Source organism: Scyliorhinus torazame, chromosome 20 (assembly GCF_047496885.1).
Source record: "Scyliorhinus torazame isolate Kashiwa2021f chromosome 20, sScyTor2.1, whole genome shotgun sequence".
Taxonomy (NCBI): Eukaryota; Metazoa; Chordata; class Chondrichthyes; order Carcharhiniformes; family Scyliorhinidae; genus Scyliorhinus; species Scyliorhinus torazame.
Window position 1 is genome coordinate 28,069,547 of NC_092726.1, and position 21,516 is coordinate 28,091,062.

The following is a 21,516-nucleotide window of genomic DNA, read 5'->3' on the forward strand; positions in this document are numbered from 1 at the left end:
TAGAGGTATACAAAATTATGAGGGGCATAGACAGAGTGGATAGTCAGAGGCTTTTCCCCAGGGTAGAGGGGTCAATTACTAGGGGGCATAGGTTTAAGGTGAGAGGGGCAAGGTTTAGAGTAGATGTACGAGGCAAGTTTTTTACGCAGAGGGTAGTGGGTGCCTGGAACTCGCTTCCGGAGGAGGTAGTGGAAGCAGGGACGATAGGGACATTTAAGGGGCATCTTGACAAATATATGAATAGGATGGGAATAGAAGGATACGGACCCAGGAAGTGTAGAAGATTGTAGTTTAGTCGGGCAGTATGGTCGGCACGGGCTTGGAGGGCCGAAGGGCCTGTTCCTGTGCTGTACATTTCTTTGTTCTTTGTTCTTTGTACAAGTGGCTAGCACTGTGGCTTCACAGCTCCAGGGTCCCAGGTTTGATTCCCCGCTGGGTCACTGTCTGTGCGGAGTCTGCACGTCCTCCCCGTGCCTGCGTGGGTTTCCTCCGGGTGCTCCGGTTTCCTCCCACAGTCCAAAGATGTGCAGGTTAGGTGGATTGGCCGTGTTAAATTGCCCTTAGTGTCCAAAATTGCCCCTTAGTGTCCAAAAAGGTTAGGAGGGGTTATTGGGTTACGGGGATAGGGTGGAAGTGGGGGCTTAAGTGGGTCGGTGCAGACTCGATGGGCCGAATGGCCTCCTTCTGCACTGTATGTTCTGTGAGACCATCTGATCCATGAATACCCCCAGGTCTTTCACCATTCCTGACGTTGCCAATGACTCAACCTATCCGTCCTGGGATCTAAAATGCAATTGAAACCGAAAATCAATTGGTGCAAGTCGAACTCAGGAATGGTCGCCAAGGTCTTCTTAATGAATTCCATATTATCCCAATTGGGCGTATAAATATTAATGAAGATGACCGATGTCCCCGCCAAGATCCCGCTCACCATCACGTACTGGCCTCCCGAGTCCGGCATCTCGTTAACCGCTACAAATACCGCCATTTTACTGAACACAATAGCGACCCCTCTGAACTTCAGAGTCAACCCCCGAGTGGCTAGGGAAAGGATTGGACCAGTTAAGGACAGTGGGGGGAATCTGTGTGTTGAGCCCGAGGGAATGGGAGACGTACAAAGTACTTTAGGGCAGCACGGTAGCATTGTGGATAGCACAGTTGCTTCACAGCTCCAGGGTCCCAGGTTCGATTCCCCGCTGGGTCACTGTCTGTGCGGAGTCTGCACCTTCTCCCCGTGTGTGCGTGGGTTTCCTCCGGGTGCTCCGGTTTCCTCCCACAGTCCAAAGATGTGCAGGTTGGGTGGATTGGCCGTGATAAATTGCCCTTAGTGTCCAAAATTGCCCTTAGTGTTGGGTGAGGTTACTGGGTTATGGGGATAGGGTGGAGGTGTGGACCTTGGGTAGGGTGCTCTTTCCAAGAGCCGGTGCAGACTCGATGGGCCGAATGGCCTCCTTCTGCACTGTCAATTCTATGATTTACATCAGTGTTCACCAACGAAAGGGATTTTGTGGGAGATGATTCTTGGGTCGGGTGTGTGGACAGTCCGGATCATGTTAACATCGAAAAGGAGGTATTGGGGGGGGGAAACCCTGCAAACGTGCCACGCCCCCCCCCCACCCGATGCCGGCGCGCGTTTCTCCGGCCCGGAGGAGCCGAGCGGCGGCTCTAAAAAGGCGGAGTCCCGCATGCCCCGCCCACACCTGCTCTCAGCCGGCGGGAACTCTGCGTGCAGGGACGGGTGGCGGCCTATGGGGGGTGGGGGGGGGCTCCGACCCCGGGGCGGGCCTCCGATGGGGCCTGGCCCTCGTTCGGGGCCCACCGATCGGCGGGCCGGCCTCTCGCTCCCCCGGGATGGGAGGCTGGAGGGCGTGTACCGCTCCAGCGCTGTGCTGGTCCCCTGTGGTGGCCAGAATCGGTACTCCCAGCAGTCCGTTCACACCATCGTGAAACGCGGCGGCATTTCCGACGGCGTGGACAGACTCCCGCCGAATGGGAGAATCCCGCCCAGGGCCTTTTAAAAGATATTAATGTAGATAAGTCTCCTGGGCCGGTTGGGATTTACCCCAGAATACTGAGGGAAGCAAGGGAGGAAATTACTCGGGCCTTCACTGACATAGAATCATAGAATCATAGAAGTTTACAGCATGGAAACAGGCCCTTCGGCCCAACCAGTCCATGCCGCCCAGTTTTTACCATTACGCTAGTCCCAGTTGCCCGCACTTGGCCCATAACCCTCTATACCCATCTTACCCATGTAACCATCTAAATGCGTTTTGAAAGACACAATTGTACCCGCCTCTACTACTACCTCTGGCAGCCCATTCCAGACACTCACTACCCTCTGAGTGAAGAAATTGCCCCTCTGGGCCCTTCTGAATCTCTCCCCTCTCACCTTAAACCTATGCCCTCTAGTTTTAGACTCCCCTACCTTTGGGAAAAGATGTTGACTATCTACCTTATCTATGCCCCTCATTATTTTATAGACCTCTATAAGATCACCCCTAAGCCTCCTACGCTCCAGGGAAAAAAGTCCCAGTCTATCCAGCCTCTCCTTATAACTCAAACCATCAAGTCCCGGCAACATCCTAGTAAATCTTTTCTGCACTCTTTCTAGTTTAATAATATCCTTAATTCCATATTATCCCAATTGGGCGTATAAATATTAATGAAGATGACCGATGTCCCAGCCAAGATCCCGCTCACCATCACGTACTGGCCTCCCGAGTCCAGCATCTCGTTAACCGCTACAAATACCGCCATCTTACTGAACACAATAGCGACCCCTATCTTTGTATCCTCTTTGGCTACAGATCCCAGAGGACTGGAGAATAGATAATGCGGTACCGCTGTTTAAAAAAGGTAGCAGGGATAATCCTGGAAACTTTGGCCGGTGGTAGGTAAATTATTGCGGATTCTCAGAGACAGGATTTATACCAATTTGGAAACAAACAGAATCATTAGCGATAGGCAGCATGGTTTTGTGAAGTGTGCCTCGCTAACTTGATCGAGTTTTTTGAGGAGGTGACAAAGATGATTGATGAGGGGAGGGCAGTGGATGTTGTTTATATGGACTTAGTAAGGCCTTTGACAAGGTGCCTCATGGCAGACTGCTACAAAAGGTGAAGTCACACAGGATCAGAGGTGAGGTGGTAAGATGGATACAGAACTGGCTCGGTCACAGAAGGCAGAGGGTCGCAGTGGAAGGGTGCTTTTCTGAATGGAAGGTTGTGGCTAGTGGTGTCCCACAGGGATCAGTGCTGGGGCCTCTGTTGTTTGTAGTGTACATAAACGATTTGGAGGAATATGTACCCGGTCTGGTTAGTAAGTTCGTGGATGACACCAAGGTTGGTGGAGTGGGAGATAGTGCTGAGGATTGTCAGAGGATACAGCGGGACATAGATAGGTTGGAGACTTGGGCAGAGAAATGGCAAATGCAGTTTAATCCAGACAGTGAGGTAATGCATTTTCGTAGGTCTAACATAGAGGGAAATGTACCGTAAATGGTAAAACTCTCAGGAATATAGAAAGTCAGAGAGATCTGGGCGTGCAGGTCCACAGATCTTTGAAGGTGGCAACACAAGTGGACAAGGTAGTCAAGAAAGCACACGGAATGCTCACCTTCATTGGACGGGGCAGCGAGTATAAAAACTGGCAAGTCATGCTGCAGTTGTGTAGAACCTTGGTAAGGCCGCACTTGGAATATTGCGCACAATTCTGGTCGCCACACCACCAGAAGGATGTGGAGGCTTTGGAGAGGGTGCAGAGGAGGTTTACCAGGATGTTGCCTGGTCTGGAGGGTGTTAGCTACGTGGAGAGGCTGAATAGACTCGGACTGTTTTCATTAGAAAGACGGAGGTTGAGGGGTGACCTGATAGAGGTCTACAAGATTATGAGGGGCATGGATAGAGTGGATGGGCAGGCACTCTTTCCCAGGGTGGAGGGGTCAGACACCAGGGGGCATAGGTTTAAGGTCCGTGGGACAAAGTTTAGAGGAGATGTGCGAGAGTTTTTTACGCAGAGGGTGGTGAGTGCCTGGAACGCGTTGCCAGGGGAGACTGTGGGAGCAGATACATTAACGGCGTTCAAAAGGCATCTTGACAAACACATGGATAGGACGGGTACAGAGGGAGACGGCACAAGGAAGTGCTGAGGGTTTGGGCCAAGGCTGGTATCATGACCGGTACAGGCTTGGAGGGCCGAAGGGCCTGTTCCTGTGCTGCATTGTTCTTTGTTCTTTGTTGGAACGTCTGGCCACCCATCCCTTCCTTAACCTTGTCTGGAGCTTCACCCTGAGATGCGTCTCCTGCAGGAAAATCACATCTGCCTTTAAACTTTTCAAATGGGCAAACACCCCGCATCATTTAACTAGGCCATCCAGCCCCCGCAAATTCCAAATGTTCTGATCCAAGTTTAAAGGAGCAATTACTGAATGAGCGGCAAGCTCTTCAGACAAAGGAAGATGAGGGTGGGATTGAGAAACAATTTAATTAGTCCCAAAGTAAGGTAATTTGGGATTTTTCTAACACCCTCGCCAACCCCGCCGGGCACTGCTGAACCCCCTACTACCCCTCTATTAAGGTCCGCCATCCCAACCTAACAAGACGCTCCCGGGCCTGCCAAAATGGCCGGCCTCTCCATGCTCACCGAAACCCTGCCACGAAGCCACCTGAGTCACCGGCTACCTCTCCTCCCAAGTGCCCACCCCCCCCCCCCCCGGTAGTGTCACCTAGGCACCTTAGCAGTGCTAGGCTGGCACCCAGGTGGCACTGCCAGGGTGTGAGGCTGGCAGTACTAAGGTGCCAGGCTCATAGTGCCAGGGTGCACATGAAAGTGAGACCAGCTGTCTTGCTTTCAAATTCAGATTTGCTAAAACGTAATCCCGACCATTTACATCGCAAGGTCTCTCGAGATCATAGAATCATAGAATTTACAGTGCAGAAGGAGGCCATTCGGCCCATCGAGTCTGCACCGGCCCTTACGAAAAGCACCCTACTGAAGCCCATGTATCTACCCTATCCCCGTAACCCAGTAGCCCCCCCGTCAACCTTTTTTTGGACACTAGGGGCGATTTAGCGTGACCAATCCATTAACCTGCACATCTTTGGACTGTGGGAGGAAACCGGAGCACCCGGAGGAAACCCACGCAGACACGGGGAGGACGTGCAGACTCCGCACAGACAGCGACCCAAGCCGGGAATCGAACCCGGGACCCTGGAGCTGTGAAGCAACAGTGCTAACCACGTGCCGCCCATAAATTTAGAGTACCCAATTTTTAATTTCCAATTAAGGGGCAATTTAGCGTGGCCAATCCACCTACCCTGCACATCTTTGGGTTGTGGGGGTGAGACCCACACAGACACGGGGGAGAATGTGCAAACTCCACACGGACAGTGACCCAGGGCCGGGATTCGAACCCGGGTCCTCGGCGCCGCAAACCCAGTGCTAACCCCTGCGCCATATGCCGCTCTCCTGATTGCGTTCGATCTTACAAGGCTTGGCGAGCCGGGTAGATCCGGGGAGCGGGCCCTCACAGCTTCTATCGGCCACGGCGAGCTGTCTTTCTGGCGCTCCATGGCCAGATAATTGCACCCATAAAGTGCGCAATGGTCCAATAGAAAGTGAGTTTGGGGAATTAAGAATGGAAAAGAGATGGCAGATGATTTGAACAGATGTTTTACGCTGATCTTCACTCAGGAGGAGGCGGGAAATGTCCCAGAAACAGCTGTGAGCCAGGAAACGGGAGGGAGGAAGGAACGCAAGGAAATTACAATCCCCAGGAATGTGACACTGCTGGAGGTGTAGCTTGATAAGTGGTAGACTTCATCCTCGCGCCTTAAAAGAGACGGCGAGAGAGAAGGTGGGCGGGATTCTCTGACCCCGGGGCGGGGGTCGAAGAATCGCCGGGCCGGGCGCGCCGCCGCCCCGACGCTGGTCTGCCGATTCTCCAGCGACCGGAGAATCAGCGGGATTGGCGCCCCGGCGCGGCGTGGGTCGGGGGCCGCTCTACGCGGCCTCCCCCCCCCGCCGATTCTCCGCCCGGGATGGGCCGAGTGGCCGCCAAGAAATGTGGTCTTACACAGCGGGATCGCCGTCCATCCTGCGGGGGGCAGCCTGGTTGCGGGGGGGAGAGATCTGACCCCCGGGGGGCGGGGGGGGGGCCTCCAACGTGACCTGGCCCACGATCGTGGCCTATCGTGGCCTCTCACTTTCACATTGCGCCAGCCCCTGTAGCCCTACGCCATGTTGCGTCGGGGCCGGCGCGGAGGAGGATGCCAGTTCGCGTGCGCGAGTTCGCGCTGGCCGCAGCGCGCAAGCGCAGACCCGCGGCGCTCAGTTGACTCCAGTCTCGGCAGCTGGAGCTGTGCGGTTCGCTCCAGTGCCGTGCTGGCCTCCTGTAGGGCTCAGAATCGCTGCTCCTGGGGGCCTGTTGACGCCGTCGCAAAACGCGTCAGCGCTTAGCCTCAGGATCAGAGAATTCCGCCCTGAGTATTAAAATTCCTGAAATTATGGACCGTTCAAGTGGTTAGCACTGTTGCTTCACAGCTCCCGGGTCCCGGGTTCGATTCCCGGCTTGGGTCACTGTCTGTGCGGAGTCTGCACGTTCTCCCCGTGTCTGCGTGCGTTCCCTCCGGGTGCTCCGGTTTCCTCCCGCAAGTCCCGAAAGACGTGCGTTGGTTAATTTGGACTTTCTGAATTCTCCCTCTGTGTACCCGAACGGGTGCTGTTCGACGAGGGGCTTTTCACAGTGACTTCATTGCAGTGTTAATGTAAGCCCACTTGTGACAATAAAGACCATTCTTTTGTTTGGAAAATGGAAAATGCAGTTCCTTTATTCAAAAAGAGAGAGAAACACTAGTTTAACGACGACACCACTACTGCCTTTGTTAAGTTGTTAAGTTAACTTAACAAAATATTAGAAATATTAAAGATGTTTTAGCGCAGTGCATTTGGAAAATTAACGGTAATCAGACAATATCAACTTAGATTTCTAAAAGGGAAATCGCGGCCTGAACATACAGGGGGTACAATGTATCGCCCCCCAACTCTGACAGACCCACTGCCATCTCGCACTCAACTGAGCAGTGACTGGCAGCAGGGGGGGAAGTCCCACCTTGGAGAGCTGCCACCAATCAGATTGGCTCTAGGACAGCATTGCATGACCGGAAGAGGCACAGCAGCACTGAGCACTGTGCCTGAGTCCCAGGACTGCAATACAGGTAAGTACCAGGGGTCCAGTGGACAAGAGGGTTGGAGATGTCCTGGAGTCCAGAGGGACAATTTGGCCGTCAAAGGGTGGGACCGGATCTCCCAGATCCCCGAGGGAAGGGCGGCCAAAGGAAGGGGCCTCAGACCGCGCCGCGTTCCCCCCCTTGAGACCAACGGGCCTTAAAATTGAGGCTGGGCTGGAAAAAAGCCCTTAAAAGGCCCGATCCGCACTACTGTGAAATTATGCCTGGGTGAGGATGGGGGGACCCCAGAGTGAATCCCTTCCCTATAATTTTATGCTCCCTCTGGCTCAGAACGCATGTGGGGGTTACTGGAGCTGGAGAAGTAACATATGCTGTGAATAAATGGGAACCAAAATGGAGGACTGCACTTACATTTGCAGAAGGCATTTCATAAGGTGCCACATCAAACGTAATTGCAAAAAATAAAAATAATGGTGTCGACATGTTGAAAGCATGTTGGCATGGATAGAAGTTTGGGTAGCACAGTGGTTAACATTGTAGCTTCACAGCGCCAGTGCCCCAGGTTCGATTCCCCGCTGGGTCACTGTCTGTGTGGAGTTTGCACATCCTCCCCGTGTCTGCGTGGGTTTCCTCCGGGCGCTCCGGTTTCCTCCCACAGTCCAAAGATGTGCAGGTTAGTGGATTGGTCACGCTAAATCGCCCCTAGTGTCCAAAAAAAGGTTAAGGGGGGGGTTACTGGGTTAGGGGGAATAGGGTGGAGGTGTGGGCTTAAGTGGGGTGCTCTTTCCAAGAGGCGGTGCAGACTCGATGGGCCGAATGCCCTCCTCCTGCACTGGAGGAATTCTATGGTTTATAGTTGCCACGATGTAACAAGTGCTGGGGCCTCCCTCAAATGTTTACAATTTATGGAAATGACTTGGATGATATGGTTGCTAAATTTGCTGGTGACATAAAGATATATAGGAAAGGAAGGCTACAATGGAATATTGATAGGTTAAGTGAGTGGGTAAAGGTCTGGCAAATGGAGTATATTGTGAGGAAAATATAAAATTCAATTGTCCATTTTGGCGGGTAAAATAAAAACAAGTACCATGTTTAAATGTTGAGAGACTTCAGGGGCGGGATTCTCCGACCCCCAGCGGGTCGGAGAATCGCCGGGGGCTGGCGTGAATCCCGCCCCTGCCGGTTGCCGAAGTCTCCGGCACCGGAGATTCGGCGGGGGCGGGAATCGCGCCGCGCAGGTTGGCGCCCCCCCCCCCCCGCCGATTCTCCGGCCCGGATGGGCCGAAGTCCCGCCGATAAATTGCCTGTCCCGCCGGCGTGGATTCAACCACCTTTTGAACGGCGGGACAAGGCGGCGTGGGCGGGCTCCGGGGTCCTGGGGGGGGGGGCGCGGGGCGATCTGACTCCGGGGGGTGCCCCCAAGGTGGCCTGGCCCGCGATCGGGGCCCACCGATCCGCGGGCGGGCCTGTGCCGTGGGGGCACTCTTTCCCTTCCGCCTCCGCCACGGCCTCCACCATGGCGGAGGCGGAAGAGACTCTCCCCACTGCGCATGTGCGGGAAACTGTCGGCGGCCGCTGACGCTCCCGCGCATGCGCCGCCCCGAGATGTCATTTCCGCGCCAGCTGGCGGGGTGGTCTGATTGGCGCCGTTTTGGGCGCCAGTCGGCGGACATCGCGCCGTTTTGGGAGAATTTCACCCCAGAGCTCTAACATGAATCGAGGCCCACTGATCTGCGGGCGGGCTTGTTCCGTGGGGGCATTTCTTCCTTGTGCGCCGGCCCCTGTCGGGCTCCACCATGGCCGGTGCGGAGAACAGAACCCCCCCCCCGCATGCACCACAATACACCGGCGGTTCCGCGCATGCGCGAGATCATGATGGCCATTCTGCGCATGCGCGAACTCACGCTGTCCCTTCGGCACGGCTGGAGTGGCGCCAACCCCTTCGACGTCCACCTAGCCCCCGAGACAGGTGAGAATTCCTCACCTTGGGGGCCCGTTGATGCCGGAGTCGTTGGCCCCAGTTTTCCCGCCAGCGTGGGGACTTGGGGCCGGATTCTCCGACCCCCCGCCGGGTCGGTGAATCGTCGGGAGTCGGCGTGAATCCCGTCCCCGCCGTCCTCCAAATTCTCCCACCCGCATAAAAATCGCCCCGGCGTGAGTCGCGCCGCCCGCCTCGGAGAATGGCGGGGACCAGCTCGACTCAATGGGCCCCCGGGGCTGACCGAATTCTCCGGCCCGCGATGGGCCGAAGTCGCGCCCGTTCTTTGCCTGTCCCGCCGGCGTAAATTGGAGTAGGTCCTTACTGGCGGGACCTGGCGGCGCGGGCGGCCTCCGGGGTCCTTGGGGAGGCGCGGGGGGGGGGATCTGGCCCCGGGAGGTGCTCCCACGGTGGCCTGGCCCGCGATCGGGGCCCACCGATCCGCGGGCGGGCCTGTGCCGTGGGGGCACTCAATCCTTCCGCCCTGCGGCTGTAGCGGTCCGCCATTCCCGGTGCGGATACGAAGCCCTCTGCGCATGCGCGGGGATGACGCCAGCACACCCTGGCACTCCCATGCATGCGCTGACTTGCGCCGGTTGGCGTGGCGCCAGGCCCCTTTCCCGTGCAAACCACTCCGGGGCCGGCCTAGCCCCTGAAGCTGCGGAGGATTCCACACCTTCGGGGCGGCCCGACGCCACTCCGTCCCGCCTGGACCCCCCGCCCCGCCGGGTAGGGGAGAATCCCGCCCTTAGTCCCCGGATGGGAGAATCCCGGCCAAGATCCTGAAGGGTCTTGACAGGGTGGAGGTGAAGAGAATGTTTCCTCTTGTGGGAGAATCTGGGGGTCAATGTTTAAGAATAAGGGGCGGGATTCTCCGATATCGGCGCGATGTCCACCGACCGGCGTCAAAAACGGCGCCAATCAGACGGGCATCGCGCCGGCCCAAAGGTGCGGAATTCTCCGCATCGTGAGGTGCCGAGCCCTCACCTTGAGGGGCTAGGCCTGCGCCGGACTGATTTCCGCCCCGCCAGCTGGCGGAAAAGGCCTTTGCTGCCCCGCCAGCTGGCGCGAAACTGACTTTGCCGGACGGCGCATGCTTGGGAGCGTCAGCGGCCGCTCACGGCATCCCCGCGCATGCGCAGTGGAGGGAGTCTCTTCCGCCTCCGCCATCGCGGGCCGGAGAATCGCTGGGCCCCCCCCCCGCCGAATATCCGGTGCCGGAGAATTCGGCAACCGGCGGGGGCGGGATTCACGCCAGCCCCCGGCCATTCTCCGACCCGGCGGGGGGGGGTCGGAGAATCTCGCCCGAGGGGGTCAGCCATTTAGCACAGGTAGATAAATTCTTAAAACGCAAGGGGGTGAAGTTTATGGGAATGTAACGTTGAGGTTGCAATCAGATCGGACATGACATTACATGGCGGGGCAGGCTTAAGGAGCAAAATGGCCGACTCCTGCTTCTAATTTGTACCATCAGCGCAACTTCACTTTCCGGTACAGGAAGTAGTTACTTTATACAATCAAACACATATATATATTTCTTCATTTTATTTTCCTTATTTGAAGCGACACTTGGATGATTGAATTAAGTTGGGCGGCTGGTCGACCTCTGCTGTCATTAAAATGATTTTGGGGCGAGGCATGCGGGTCACGTTTAGTCAGACTTGTAAGCAATAGTCCAGACCATTTAATGGACATGCTTTGAAGAAACACCAATGACGCTGACAACGACATTTCTGTGATGGCGCAGCAAAATATCCTGAGGTATTTTCTGTGCATTTCATGAGAAAGGTATGAACAACTGGGGGGGGGGGGGGGGGCGATTCTCCCAAATGGAGCCCAAGTGCTCGCGCCGTCGTGAACGCCGTCGCGTTTCACGACGGCGCGAACCGGGCCCGGGGACGACCGATTCTGTCCCCCACAGGGGGCCACAGCACAGCGCTGGAGCGGTTCGCGCCGCTCCAGCCTCCCTTCGCGGCGCCAGCCTGCGCATGCGCGGGGGACATCTTCCGCGCGCCGGCCCCGACTCAACATGGCGTCGGCGTTCAGGGGCCGGCTCCGTAGGAAAGCAGGCCTGGGGGGGGGGGGGGGGGGGGAGTTTGTGTCCGACAGTCAGGTGAGATCATGTGACAACAAGCTATAGCACATCACAATAAATACAACTTCTATTAGTCACTGAAGTAAATCTTTGTATTTTTATTTAGTCTCCTTTCAAACCGTTATTAATTAGAAATCCAGAAATCCAGTTTTAATAAAAACAATCTGTTATAACCTGCCTGCTTACCATTGGCTGGGGACTAATGACAATCCCACAATCCTGTGGGAGTATGAGCTTCCCCAATGAGGGGGGCAGAGAAACCATTAGTAAACTCCTAGTATAAATAAAGCTGGCCAGTTTAGGAACCAGCAGGAAGGAGTGAGCAGCAAGGGAAGTTGCTGCTGTTGTATATATATGTTATCGTAAATAAATGTTATTTCTTTGTATCCTTGAAACTCGTGCTGGATTCTTCGTGGCCCTCACAAAACAATCCAAAAGTTGTACTTTACAGGCAAATTAAGTAACTGTGCTCTTTTTCCCTCTAGTTTTATACCCCAGGCTCTGTGACGGGTTCCTGTGTCAGCTGCACTCAGTTCTTTGGGGTCAGGGTCAACACTTTAACCGACACAGCTGTGTACGCGTTGTCACATGTGACTGTGTCAACTATCTCAGTCAGCGTGATATTTCCGACCGCTCACACAACATTCCAGCTGCTATGCCAACTCGCCGAGCTAAGGCTCTGTTCGCTGGCAAAGTAACAACACTGCAGTTGGCAGAAAACTCTCCCAACTTCTGATGAGCCGCGGGCTTCACAGTTCCATCCTGCTACAAGAAATAATGGCGCAATGGCCATCACGACCAATCAGTGATAATAGGGATTGCTCAACGGTGGGCAGTGTGAGTCGAACATTTTGGCGGACCTTCTGATACTTTCTTAGTTGGTGCTTAGGGGCTGTGCGCTCCCAATTTATAACGCCTGGGCCTTGGGTAACTGTGAATAAAATAAATTTGAATCTTTTAACTCTTGGCTTTCTTTTCAGTTCCCAACTCAACGGTTACACCGCCTGAATCTCCTCCAACCAGCGACTCCCTAGGCTCATCCTATTCCATTAATGGTCTTCTTGGGATTGTACAATCGAGCAACGAAACGAAGAGGAAGCTGGCTGATGGTAAGGAGCTCAAGTGAAGTGCAGCAATAATGCACTCTTATACTGTGGTTTCTCAGTCAGGTTACGGACTGCTGCTGTTCTGGTTTTCCTGTGGATTTATTCAAACCTCTCGCAAAACTGGTGCTGTTAATATGGCGATTGCCCTAATGGAGTGTTGTGCTGTCATGGAAGTTGGTAAATGATTACTGTACAAGGTGTGGATTCGAACCCCAGATAGTTGTGAGCCCGCTGGCCACCATGTCTCAAATCGCAGAGCTGGATAGTGGGCCGACCAGGAGCAGACGGCGAGAGGAAGGTGCGACGTCTCAAGCTCTTACAAAAATTCTGCGCAACTTTTTACGTCTGGTGTCTTCATGTCGTGACGCGTAGACGGAACAGAGGAAATGGATTGAGGCATTTCAAAAACAAAATATTGCAGATGCAACAAGTGGTTAGGATTTGTAATACACTGTCCGATTGATGTACAGATTCAATGGCAGCTTCCAAAAGGGAGCTGGGTAGAAACAATTGAAGGGAACAATGTAGATGAGATATGGGGAAAGAGCCAGGGATGTGGAAATAATTAGAACGCTCTTTGAAAGCGCCAGTCCAGATTCAATGGCCAAATAGCCTTCAACTGTGGTGTACAATCTATTGCTTTATATGTTCATACTTATGAATATTCTCAATTAACCCCCTTTCTTGACTATGTTGACTCTTTGCTAGGGTGCATGAACCCTGGATGATTTTCCCTTCTGTAGTTGAGTCCAAACATCATACGAAGGCTGCCAGTTTGGCTAAGATCAGCAAACTCAACATCGACAAGGACCAAGGGTCAGGCTGAGCCAGTTGGTCTGGCCCAACATACTGAATGGGACAACATCGAAGGGCAACCCTTAAAGTGCAGCCTGTAATTCAGATGTCATTAGAAACATGGCACAGTTTTGTATGGGAAAGGGCCGAGCCTGGTTTCATTTTCAACGACGGCGACTATCGATGATTCAAGGGGGATTATTCTGATGATTAATTGCAGGTTTATAAGACATGTTTGACCTAATCCTTCGTGTTAATAGCACTGGCTCAGAATTACAAATGACAATGACTGAAATACTGGAATATAAACTGCAGAGTTATCCCTCCGTGTGGCTCTCTTTGGCCACTTTTGGCTGGAAAAGATAACGTTGAACTGAGGTGCTGTGAATAGATTAGCTGAATTTAAAACAAATCGACAGAGCATCTTCGAGAAATACAGGAGTGTGTTTGAGGACTCATTGGAGTCCATGAAAGAAGTACGGGTGACACTGAAGATCAAACAAAACAGCCAACCAAAGAGTCTCAAGGCAGTACCCTACTCCAAAGGTAGAATCTGAACTCATGAGACTTGTGGCTGCAGGAGTCTTAGAACCGCTAGTGACTGGGCAATCCCTAATGTGCCTGTAATGAAGCAGGATTGGACGATACACATTTGCAGAGATTTCCAAAACATCCATCAATCCGGTTTTAGACGCGGATCAATGCCCTCTATTGTTGATTGAGGATTTGTTCGCTGGTCTAGCAGGAGGACAGAAGTTCAGCAAGATTGATGTATCGCAGGCCTACCTGCAAATTAATATTGCAGCTGAATCTCAACGCCATTGTAACATATGAAGGCCTAACCTGCTGTAACGGTCAGCACTTGCATTGTTTGCACGGTCCATGGATCAGATCATAAGCGTTCTGAAGGGGGTACAATGTTACCTTGACGACATACTGATCACTGGTATCAACGCACAGGAACACCTGCGTAACCTAGAAGCCACACTGAAATGCCTTAAGACATCTTCTTGTCAGGAAAGATAAATTGTGACTTCGTCCAAATGTCAATACAATATTAGACCATGTGAGTGATAGCAAGGCCTTACGCAATCATGGAGGTCCCACGATCAATGCATGTAACATTGTTAAGATCATTTCCATTCCGAGGGTTAATTTAACTATTCTGGAAATCTGTTTCGAATCCGACAACCGTGACCTAAAATGTTGTGCACAAAACAAGCATGACAATGGACACAGGAATGTGAAAAAGTGGATCAGTCGGTTAAAGAAGCACTGAAGAAGTCAAAGATGTTGATACATTTTAACCCAAAGTTCTCATTGCAACTTGCTTGTGATGCCTCGTCATATGGAGTTGAGACGGTGGTGTCACACATTGTTTGGGGAAGAAAGATCAGTAGATTTGCGTCACGTACCTTGACAAATGCTGAATCAAATTATGCCCAGTTAAAGAAGGAGGCACTGAGTATTAATTTTGAAGTGGGAACATTTCACCAATATCTCTGCGGCCATCACTTCACGTTGTTGACAGACCATAGGCCCTTGGCTACCATTTTCGGGTCACAGAAGGGTAATCCTTCATTCGCAAAAAGCAGACTTCAACGATTGTTATCTGCAGATCCCTACAAGGTCAAATATCGGGCGGGATTCTCTCAGCCCAGGCCGGGCCAGAGAATTGGCGGGACGGGCACGAGTCGCGCGACGCTGGTCCGGCGAGCGGAGAAGCGGCGCCGTCGGCGTGGTCGGGGGCCGCGCGCTACGCGATTCTCCGCCCGGGATGGGCCGAGCGGATGTCCCGCCGGCGCCGTCCACGTGTGCTCTGACCCGGCGGGACCTCGGTGTGCATGCATCCGGGCGCCCTGGTGGGGGTGGGGGGGGCGAGGGGGGGGGTCCCACTCCAGGCTGTCCCACGACATTTTGTGACGGGCAGGTATTGGAAATGGTGTCGAAAGGGCTGGTCGTGGGAACGCATCCCAAATCAAAGTTGTATCTTTCCAGAAAACTCGAGTTGACAGTGCAGGGCAGGTGCCTGTTGTGGGGGAATGAGGGTAGCAGTCCCTCCAAACTTGCGACACAGTGTATTGGAACAGTGATATGAAGGACACCAAAGCAGGGTTTGACAGAGAGCCATCCAGACTCGAAACATTAGCTGTATGTTCCCTTCACAGATGCAATCAGATCAGCTGCAATTGTCCAGTATTTTCTGTTTTGGTTTCAGATTCCAGTGTCCGCTGTAATTTGCTTTTGCCTTTCCTATTAACCTAGTGAAATAATTCATTGCCTGCTCTTGTATGTATGTTTTGATGACAATGTAAAATGACTATGGTAAATTGTTGTTTTGCGGCCTCAGACGTAAAGTTGGAGTGATGTCTTACATTTCCAGATGTTGCTGTGTTGAGTCAACTCATGTGTATAGTTTGTGACGTTATTGGCTGGTGCGTGGGACTAGATCAAGCCTTTCCTCTCAGAGAGTTGAGAACACCGTGCGAGATTATACCAGTTGCTTCATCAGTCACCTTCCTTCCACCATACTGTCAGAAGTAGGGATGTTCTCTGTTGTTTGCAGAGTGTTCATTCAATAACATTCGCAACTCGTTGGTTAATGAAGTATTTAGTGCCTGCATGCAGCAGTACCTGGACTACATTGAAGCTGAGATGAAATGGTTGTTATGGGCCAGGGTTTAGAGAACCCCAAAGTGTATCATGGAGTTCACCTGACCCACAACTTTTACTAGATTGTGGTATGGGGAGCACACGGCCCACTCTCCAGGTGTGGGACAGCAGAAATGGAAAAGTATTTTTTAAAGCAAAACAATGTTTATTCTATAAACTCAAGTTAACCTTTTTAAAACAGGGAACATCTTAGCAACCATTAATTCCTATACAACCCCCAAAGAATACAAGACTAAGTAATCCTCTAAGCTTTCCTTTTAACATCCATAAGACTTAAAACACCTTTTACCAGAAGCACATTAGGTTTACATCCACTACTGAGAACATTTATAATTCTGAATTCACCAAATGATCAAGAGATAGTCTTTTGATGGCAGAGAGATCAACAGTACACCTGCTCTGTCTGGCTTCAGCTCCAACACTGAAAACGAAACTCAAACACACCCTGCAGCAAACAGCCTAAAACAAAAGTAAAAAGCTGACAGATTGCACAACTCCACATACTCTCTGACATCACTGCAGTAATAAACACCCATTTCTTAAAGGTACTCTCACTACAGGGGCGCGATTCTCCGACCCCCCACCGGGTCGGAGAATCGCCGGGGGCTGGCGTGAATCCCGCTCCCGTAGGTTGCCGAATTCCCCGGCACCGGATATTCGGCGGGGGCGGGAATCACGCTGCGCCGGTTGGCGGGCCCCCCCCCCCCCCCCCGGCGATTCTCCGGCCCGGATGGGCCGAAGTCCCGCTGCTAGAATGCCTGTCCCGCCGGCGTGGATTAAACTACCTCTCTTACCGGCGGGACAAGGCGGCGCGGGCGGGCTCCGGGGTCCTGGGGGGGTTAGGGTTAGGGTTAGGGCTCCCACGGTGGCCTGGCCCGCAATCGGGGCCCACCGATCCGCGGGCGGGCCAGTGCCGTGGGGGCACTCTTTTCCTTCCGCCTTCGCCACGGTCTCCACCATGGCGGAGGCGGAAGAGACCCCCTCCACTGCGCTTGCGCGGGGATGCCGTGAGCGGCCGCTGACGCTCCCGCGCATGCGCTGCCCGGCAATGTCATTTCCGCGCCAGCTGGCGGGGCACCAAAGGCCTTTCCCGCCACCTGGCGGGGCGGAAATCAGTCCGGCGCGGGCCTAGCCCCTCAAGGTTAGGGCTCGGCCGCTCAAGGGGCGGAGGATTCCGCACCTTTGGGGCGGCACGATGCCGCTCTGATTCACGCCATTTTTGGCGCCCGTCGGCGGACATCGCGCCGATTGCGGAGAATCCCGCCACAGATATTTATATACACACCCATTTATAAATACCCATTTCTTAAAGTACTCTCACTACAGATATTTATATACACACCCATTTATAAACCCCCATTTCTTAAAGGTACTCTCACTGCAGATATTTATATACACACCCATTTATAAACACCCATTTCTTAAAGGTACTCTTACTGCAGATATTTATATACACACCCATTCATAAACACCCATTTCTTAAAGGTACTCTCACTACAGATATTTATATACACCCCCATTTATAAACACCCATTTCTTAAAGGTACTCTCACTACAGATATTTAAATACACACCCATTTATAAACACCCATTTCTTAAAGGTACTCTCACTACAGATATTTATATACACACCCATTTATAAACACCCATTTCTTAAAGGTACTCTCACTACAGATATTTATATACACACTCATTCATAAACACCCATTTCTTAAAGGTACTCTCACTACAGATATTTATATACACCCACATTTATAAACACCCATTTCTTAAAGGTGCTCTCACAAGACATGGGCAAAAAACATTTGTTTCACACGAATGGCTGACGATTGTCATCTCCAACAAGACAGAATCTAACCATCTCTCATTGACATTCATTGACATTATCATCGCTGAATCCCTATCATCAACATCCTGGGAGTTAACATTGACCAGAAACATAATTGAAACAGACATATTGCCATTAGGGCAGCACGGTAGCATTGTGGATAGCACAATTGCTTCACAGCTCCAGAGTCCCAGGTTCGATTCCCGGCTTGGGTCACTGTCTGTGCGGAGTCTGCACGTTCTCCCCGTGTGTGCGTGGGTTCCCTCCGGGTGCTCCGGTTTCCTCCCACAGTCCAAAGATGTGCAGGGTAGGTGGATTGGCCGTGCTAAAGTGCCCTTAGTGTCCAAAATTGCCCTTCGTGTTGGGTAAGGTTACTGGGTTATGGGGATAGAGTGGAGGTGTGGGTGGGGTGCTCTTTCCAAGAGCCGGTGCAGACTCAATGGGCCGAATGGCCTCCTTCTGCACTGTATGTTCTATCCTTTCACACAGCGGGTTCTAGATCACGTTACTAACTTTTCTGCCACTGGAAATAATTTCCCCTTAGTTACTTTTTCAAAGCCTGTCATGATTCTGAGCACCTCTATCAAATCTCCCCTTCACCTGCTCTTCTGTAAGAACAATCCCAGCTTCCCCAACCCTTCCAAGCAAATGATGTCCCTCATTCACGCAAGGTTCTCGCAAATCTTTTTTCCACCCTCCCCAAGGCCTTGACAGTCTCCTTCAAGAGTGTGTGTCCAGTATTGAATACAATTCTCCAGCTGAAGGCTAAAATTCGAACTGGTTTTATAAAGTAAGAAGTCTTCCAACACCAGGTTAAAGTCCAACAGGTTTGTTTCGAATCACCAGCATTCGGAGCACTGCCATGAAGTGAATGGCCGCACATTTGGTGGTTCCTGCTTGAAGTGGAATTATTTGGTCCTTCACGAGGACCCCATTCACGATGGTGTTGGCTGGTATGAAGTACAGGAACAGATAGAGCGAAGAATTCTCCTCAGGGTGGGCATGTCTCAGCCCTGACAAACAAGGAGGACAACTGTAGAGGCACATCAGTCAGACTAGGAGCTTTCAAGGATTGCGGTAGAAGAAAAGATGGAGGAGGTCTTTATCTTCTCCAACCGCAGGGCATGGTACAGCTCACCCAACCAACCTCTACCCCTGGTGGCGATGCCGACCGCCACTCCAGCAAAATCCGCCGCCGTGCAATCAGAGCGGCGAAGGCCACAACATCGGCCTTCCTCCTCTCCATGAGCTCCGGCTTCTCTGAGACCCCAAATATCGCCACCAAAGGGTCCGGGTCCACTCCCTCCTCCACTGCCCTGGCTAAGACTGCGAGCACTCCCGCCCAGAATCGTCCCAATTTTTCGCAACCCCAAAACGTGTGCGCGTGATTCGCTGGCCCCCGCCCACACCTCTCCCACTCATCTGCTACCCCCTGAAAGAACCCACTCATCCTCGCCCGGGTCATATGCACCCTGTGCACCACCTTAAACTGTATCAGGCACATCCCTGCACAAGAGGAGGTCCCGTTTACCCTTCGCAGTGCCTCACTCCATACTCCCCAATTGATCTCCATTCCCAACTCCGCTTCCCATTTCTCCTTGATCTTCACCACCCGCTTGCCTCCCTGCTCCCTCAGCCACTTGTATATATCCCCAATTCTTCCCCCCCCCTTCCACATCCGGAAGCAGCAGTCGCTCCAGCAGGGTGTATCCCGGCAATCTAGGGAACCCCTTCCAGACCTTTCGTGCAAAGTCCCTAACCTGCAGATACCTGAACTCACTCCCCCTCGGCAGCTCTACCCTCTCCCTTAGCTCCTCCAGACTGGCGAACCCTTCCTCCAAATACAAATCCCTCACCTTGACCAGCCCCACTTCCCTCCACCTCCTGTACACACTATCCATCCCCCCCCAGCTCAAACCCATGATTCTCGCACAGCGGCGTCAGCACCGACATCCCTTCCACCCTAAAATGCCTCTTCAGCTGATTCCATACCTTCACCGTGGGCTGCACCACTGGGCTCCCTGAATACCTACTCGGGGCTATTGGCAATGCTGCCGTCACCATAGCCCTCAAACTAGACAATTTACAAGATTCCTCCTCCATCCTAACCCACTCTACCCCTTCTCCTTCCCACCACCACCGTACCTTGTCCACATTCGCTGCCCAATAATAATGAAGCACGTTTGGCAACGCCAACCCCCCCTCTGCTGCCTCTGCCTCTGTAGCAGGGTCCTCCCCACCCTCGGCACCTTCCCCGCCCACACCAAGTCAGAGATGATTGTGTCCACTTGCCGAAAAAAGGCCTTTGGTATAAATATCGGGAGAGTCTGAAAGATAAACAAGAACCTCGGCAGAATATTCATTTTCACCACCTGGACCCTCCCCGCCAACGTTAAGTGCAGTGTATCCCACCTCTGAAGATCCTCCCCTGCCTCCTCGACCAGCTTCGTTAAGTTCCACTTATGGAGCTCCGTCCATTCCCTCGCTACCTGAATCCTCAAATACCTAAACCTATCCCTCGCTACCGTAAATGGCATCCCCCCTAAATTAGCCCGCTGTGCCAGCTCATCCACCGGGAATACCTCGCTTTTTCCTACATTCAACTTGTATCCCGCGAACCCTCCAAACCTCCCCAACAGGCCCATAATCCTTCCCATACTCTCCAACGGATCCGAAACATACAGCAAGAGGTCATCGGCATAGAGCGACACCCGATGCTCCCTCTGTCCCCTCATTATCCCCTGCCACTCTGCCGACCCCCTGAGAGCCATCGCCAATGGCTCTATGGCCAGCGCAAACAGCAACGGCGACATCAGGCGCCCCTGCCTCGTACCCCTGTGTAAGTCAAAGCTTTGTGAGCTCATATCATTCATCCTCACCCTCGCCCTTGGTGCCACATACAGCAACCGCACCCATGCCTCAAACCTCGGCCCAAACCCAAACCTTCCCAAAACTTCGAACAAGTACCGCCACTCCACCCGATCAAATACTTTCTCCGCGTCCATGGACACCACCACCTCCGGTACCAGAGCTCTCGACGGATTCATCACCACATTCAACAGCCGTCTTTTATTACTCGCGATCTGCCTGCCCTTCACAAAGCCTGTTTGATCTTCTGCAACCACCCCCGGGACACAATCCTCCATCCTCCCCGCCAACAACGTGTCTCCAGGAACTCCCCCCTTCTCCAGCGCTTCATTAAACGCCCCCAACAGATGTGGTGCCAGGTCCGCCGCAAATTCGTTATAAAATTCTGCCGGGTACCCATCCGGTCCAGGGGCCTTCCCCGACTTCATACCCCTGATACTATCCAGCACCTCCCTCAGCCCCAGGGGCTCCTCCAACGCCTGCCTCTTTGCTTCCTCCACCTGGGGAAATTCCAGCTCGTCCAGAAACCACACTATGTCCCCCTCCTCTCCCCCCACATCCGCCTCATAAAGTCCCTGGTAATACTCTCGAAATGCCTCATTTATCCTCCCTGGCACCGACACCACATCCCCAGCCCCAGTCCGGATCTTTAATATTTCCCTGGACGCAGCCTGCCTCCGCAGCTGGTGTGCCAGCATGCGGCTCGCCTTCTCCCCATGCTCGTATTGCGCCCCTCTTGCCCTACGCAGTTGCCCTACCACCCTCCCCGTTGTCAGCCTGTCAAATTGCCCCACCAACTTTTTCCTCCTCGCCAATCCCTCCACGGTGGGCACCCTCGAATGTTCCCTGTCCACCTCCACTACCTCGCTCACTAGACGGTCATGTTCCGCCCTCCTTTCCTCATTCGCACGAACCGTAAATGAGATCATTTCTCCCTGGACCACTGCCTTCAGTGCTTCCCAAAAAATGCCCGCCGACAC

The 21,516-nt window shown here is 53.0% G+C and overlaps 1 protein-coding gene across 11 annotated transcripts in view; it reads left to right on the forward strand.

Moving 5' to 3' along the window:
* The window catches only part of LOC140397021 (paired box protein Pax-8-like), a 149,142-nt gene that overhangs the window by 56,672 nt on the left and 70,954 nt on the right, over positions 1-21,516 (forward strand). For all 11 annotated transcript variants that reach the window (XM_072486059.1, XM_072486062.1, XM_072486063.1 and 8 more), the window contains one exon: positions 12,247-12,375. In XM_072486059.1, coding sequence (XP_072342160.1) covers positions 12,247-12,375 — 129 coding nt within the window. The remainder of the gene's footprint in view (positions 1-12,246; positions 12,376-21,516) is intronic.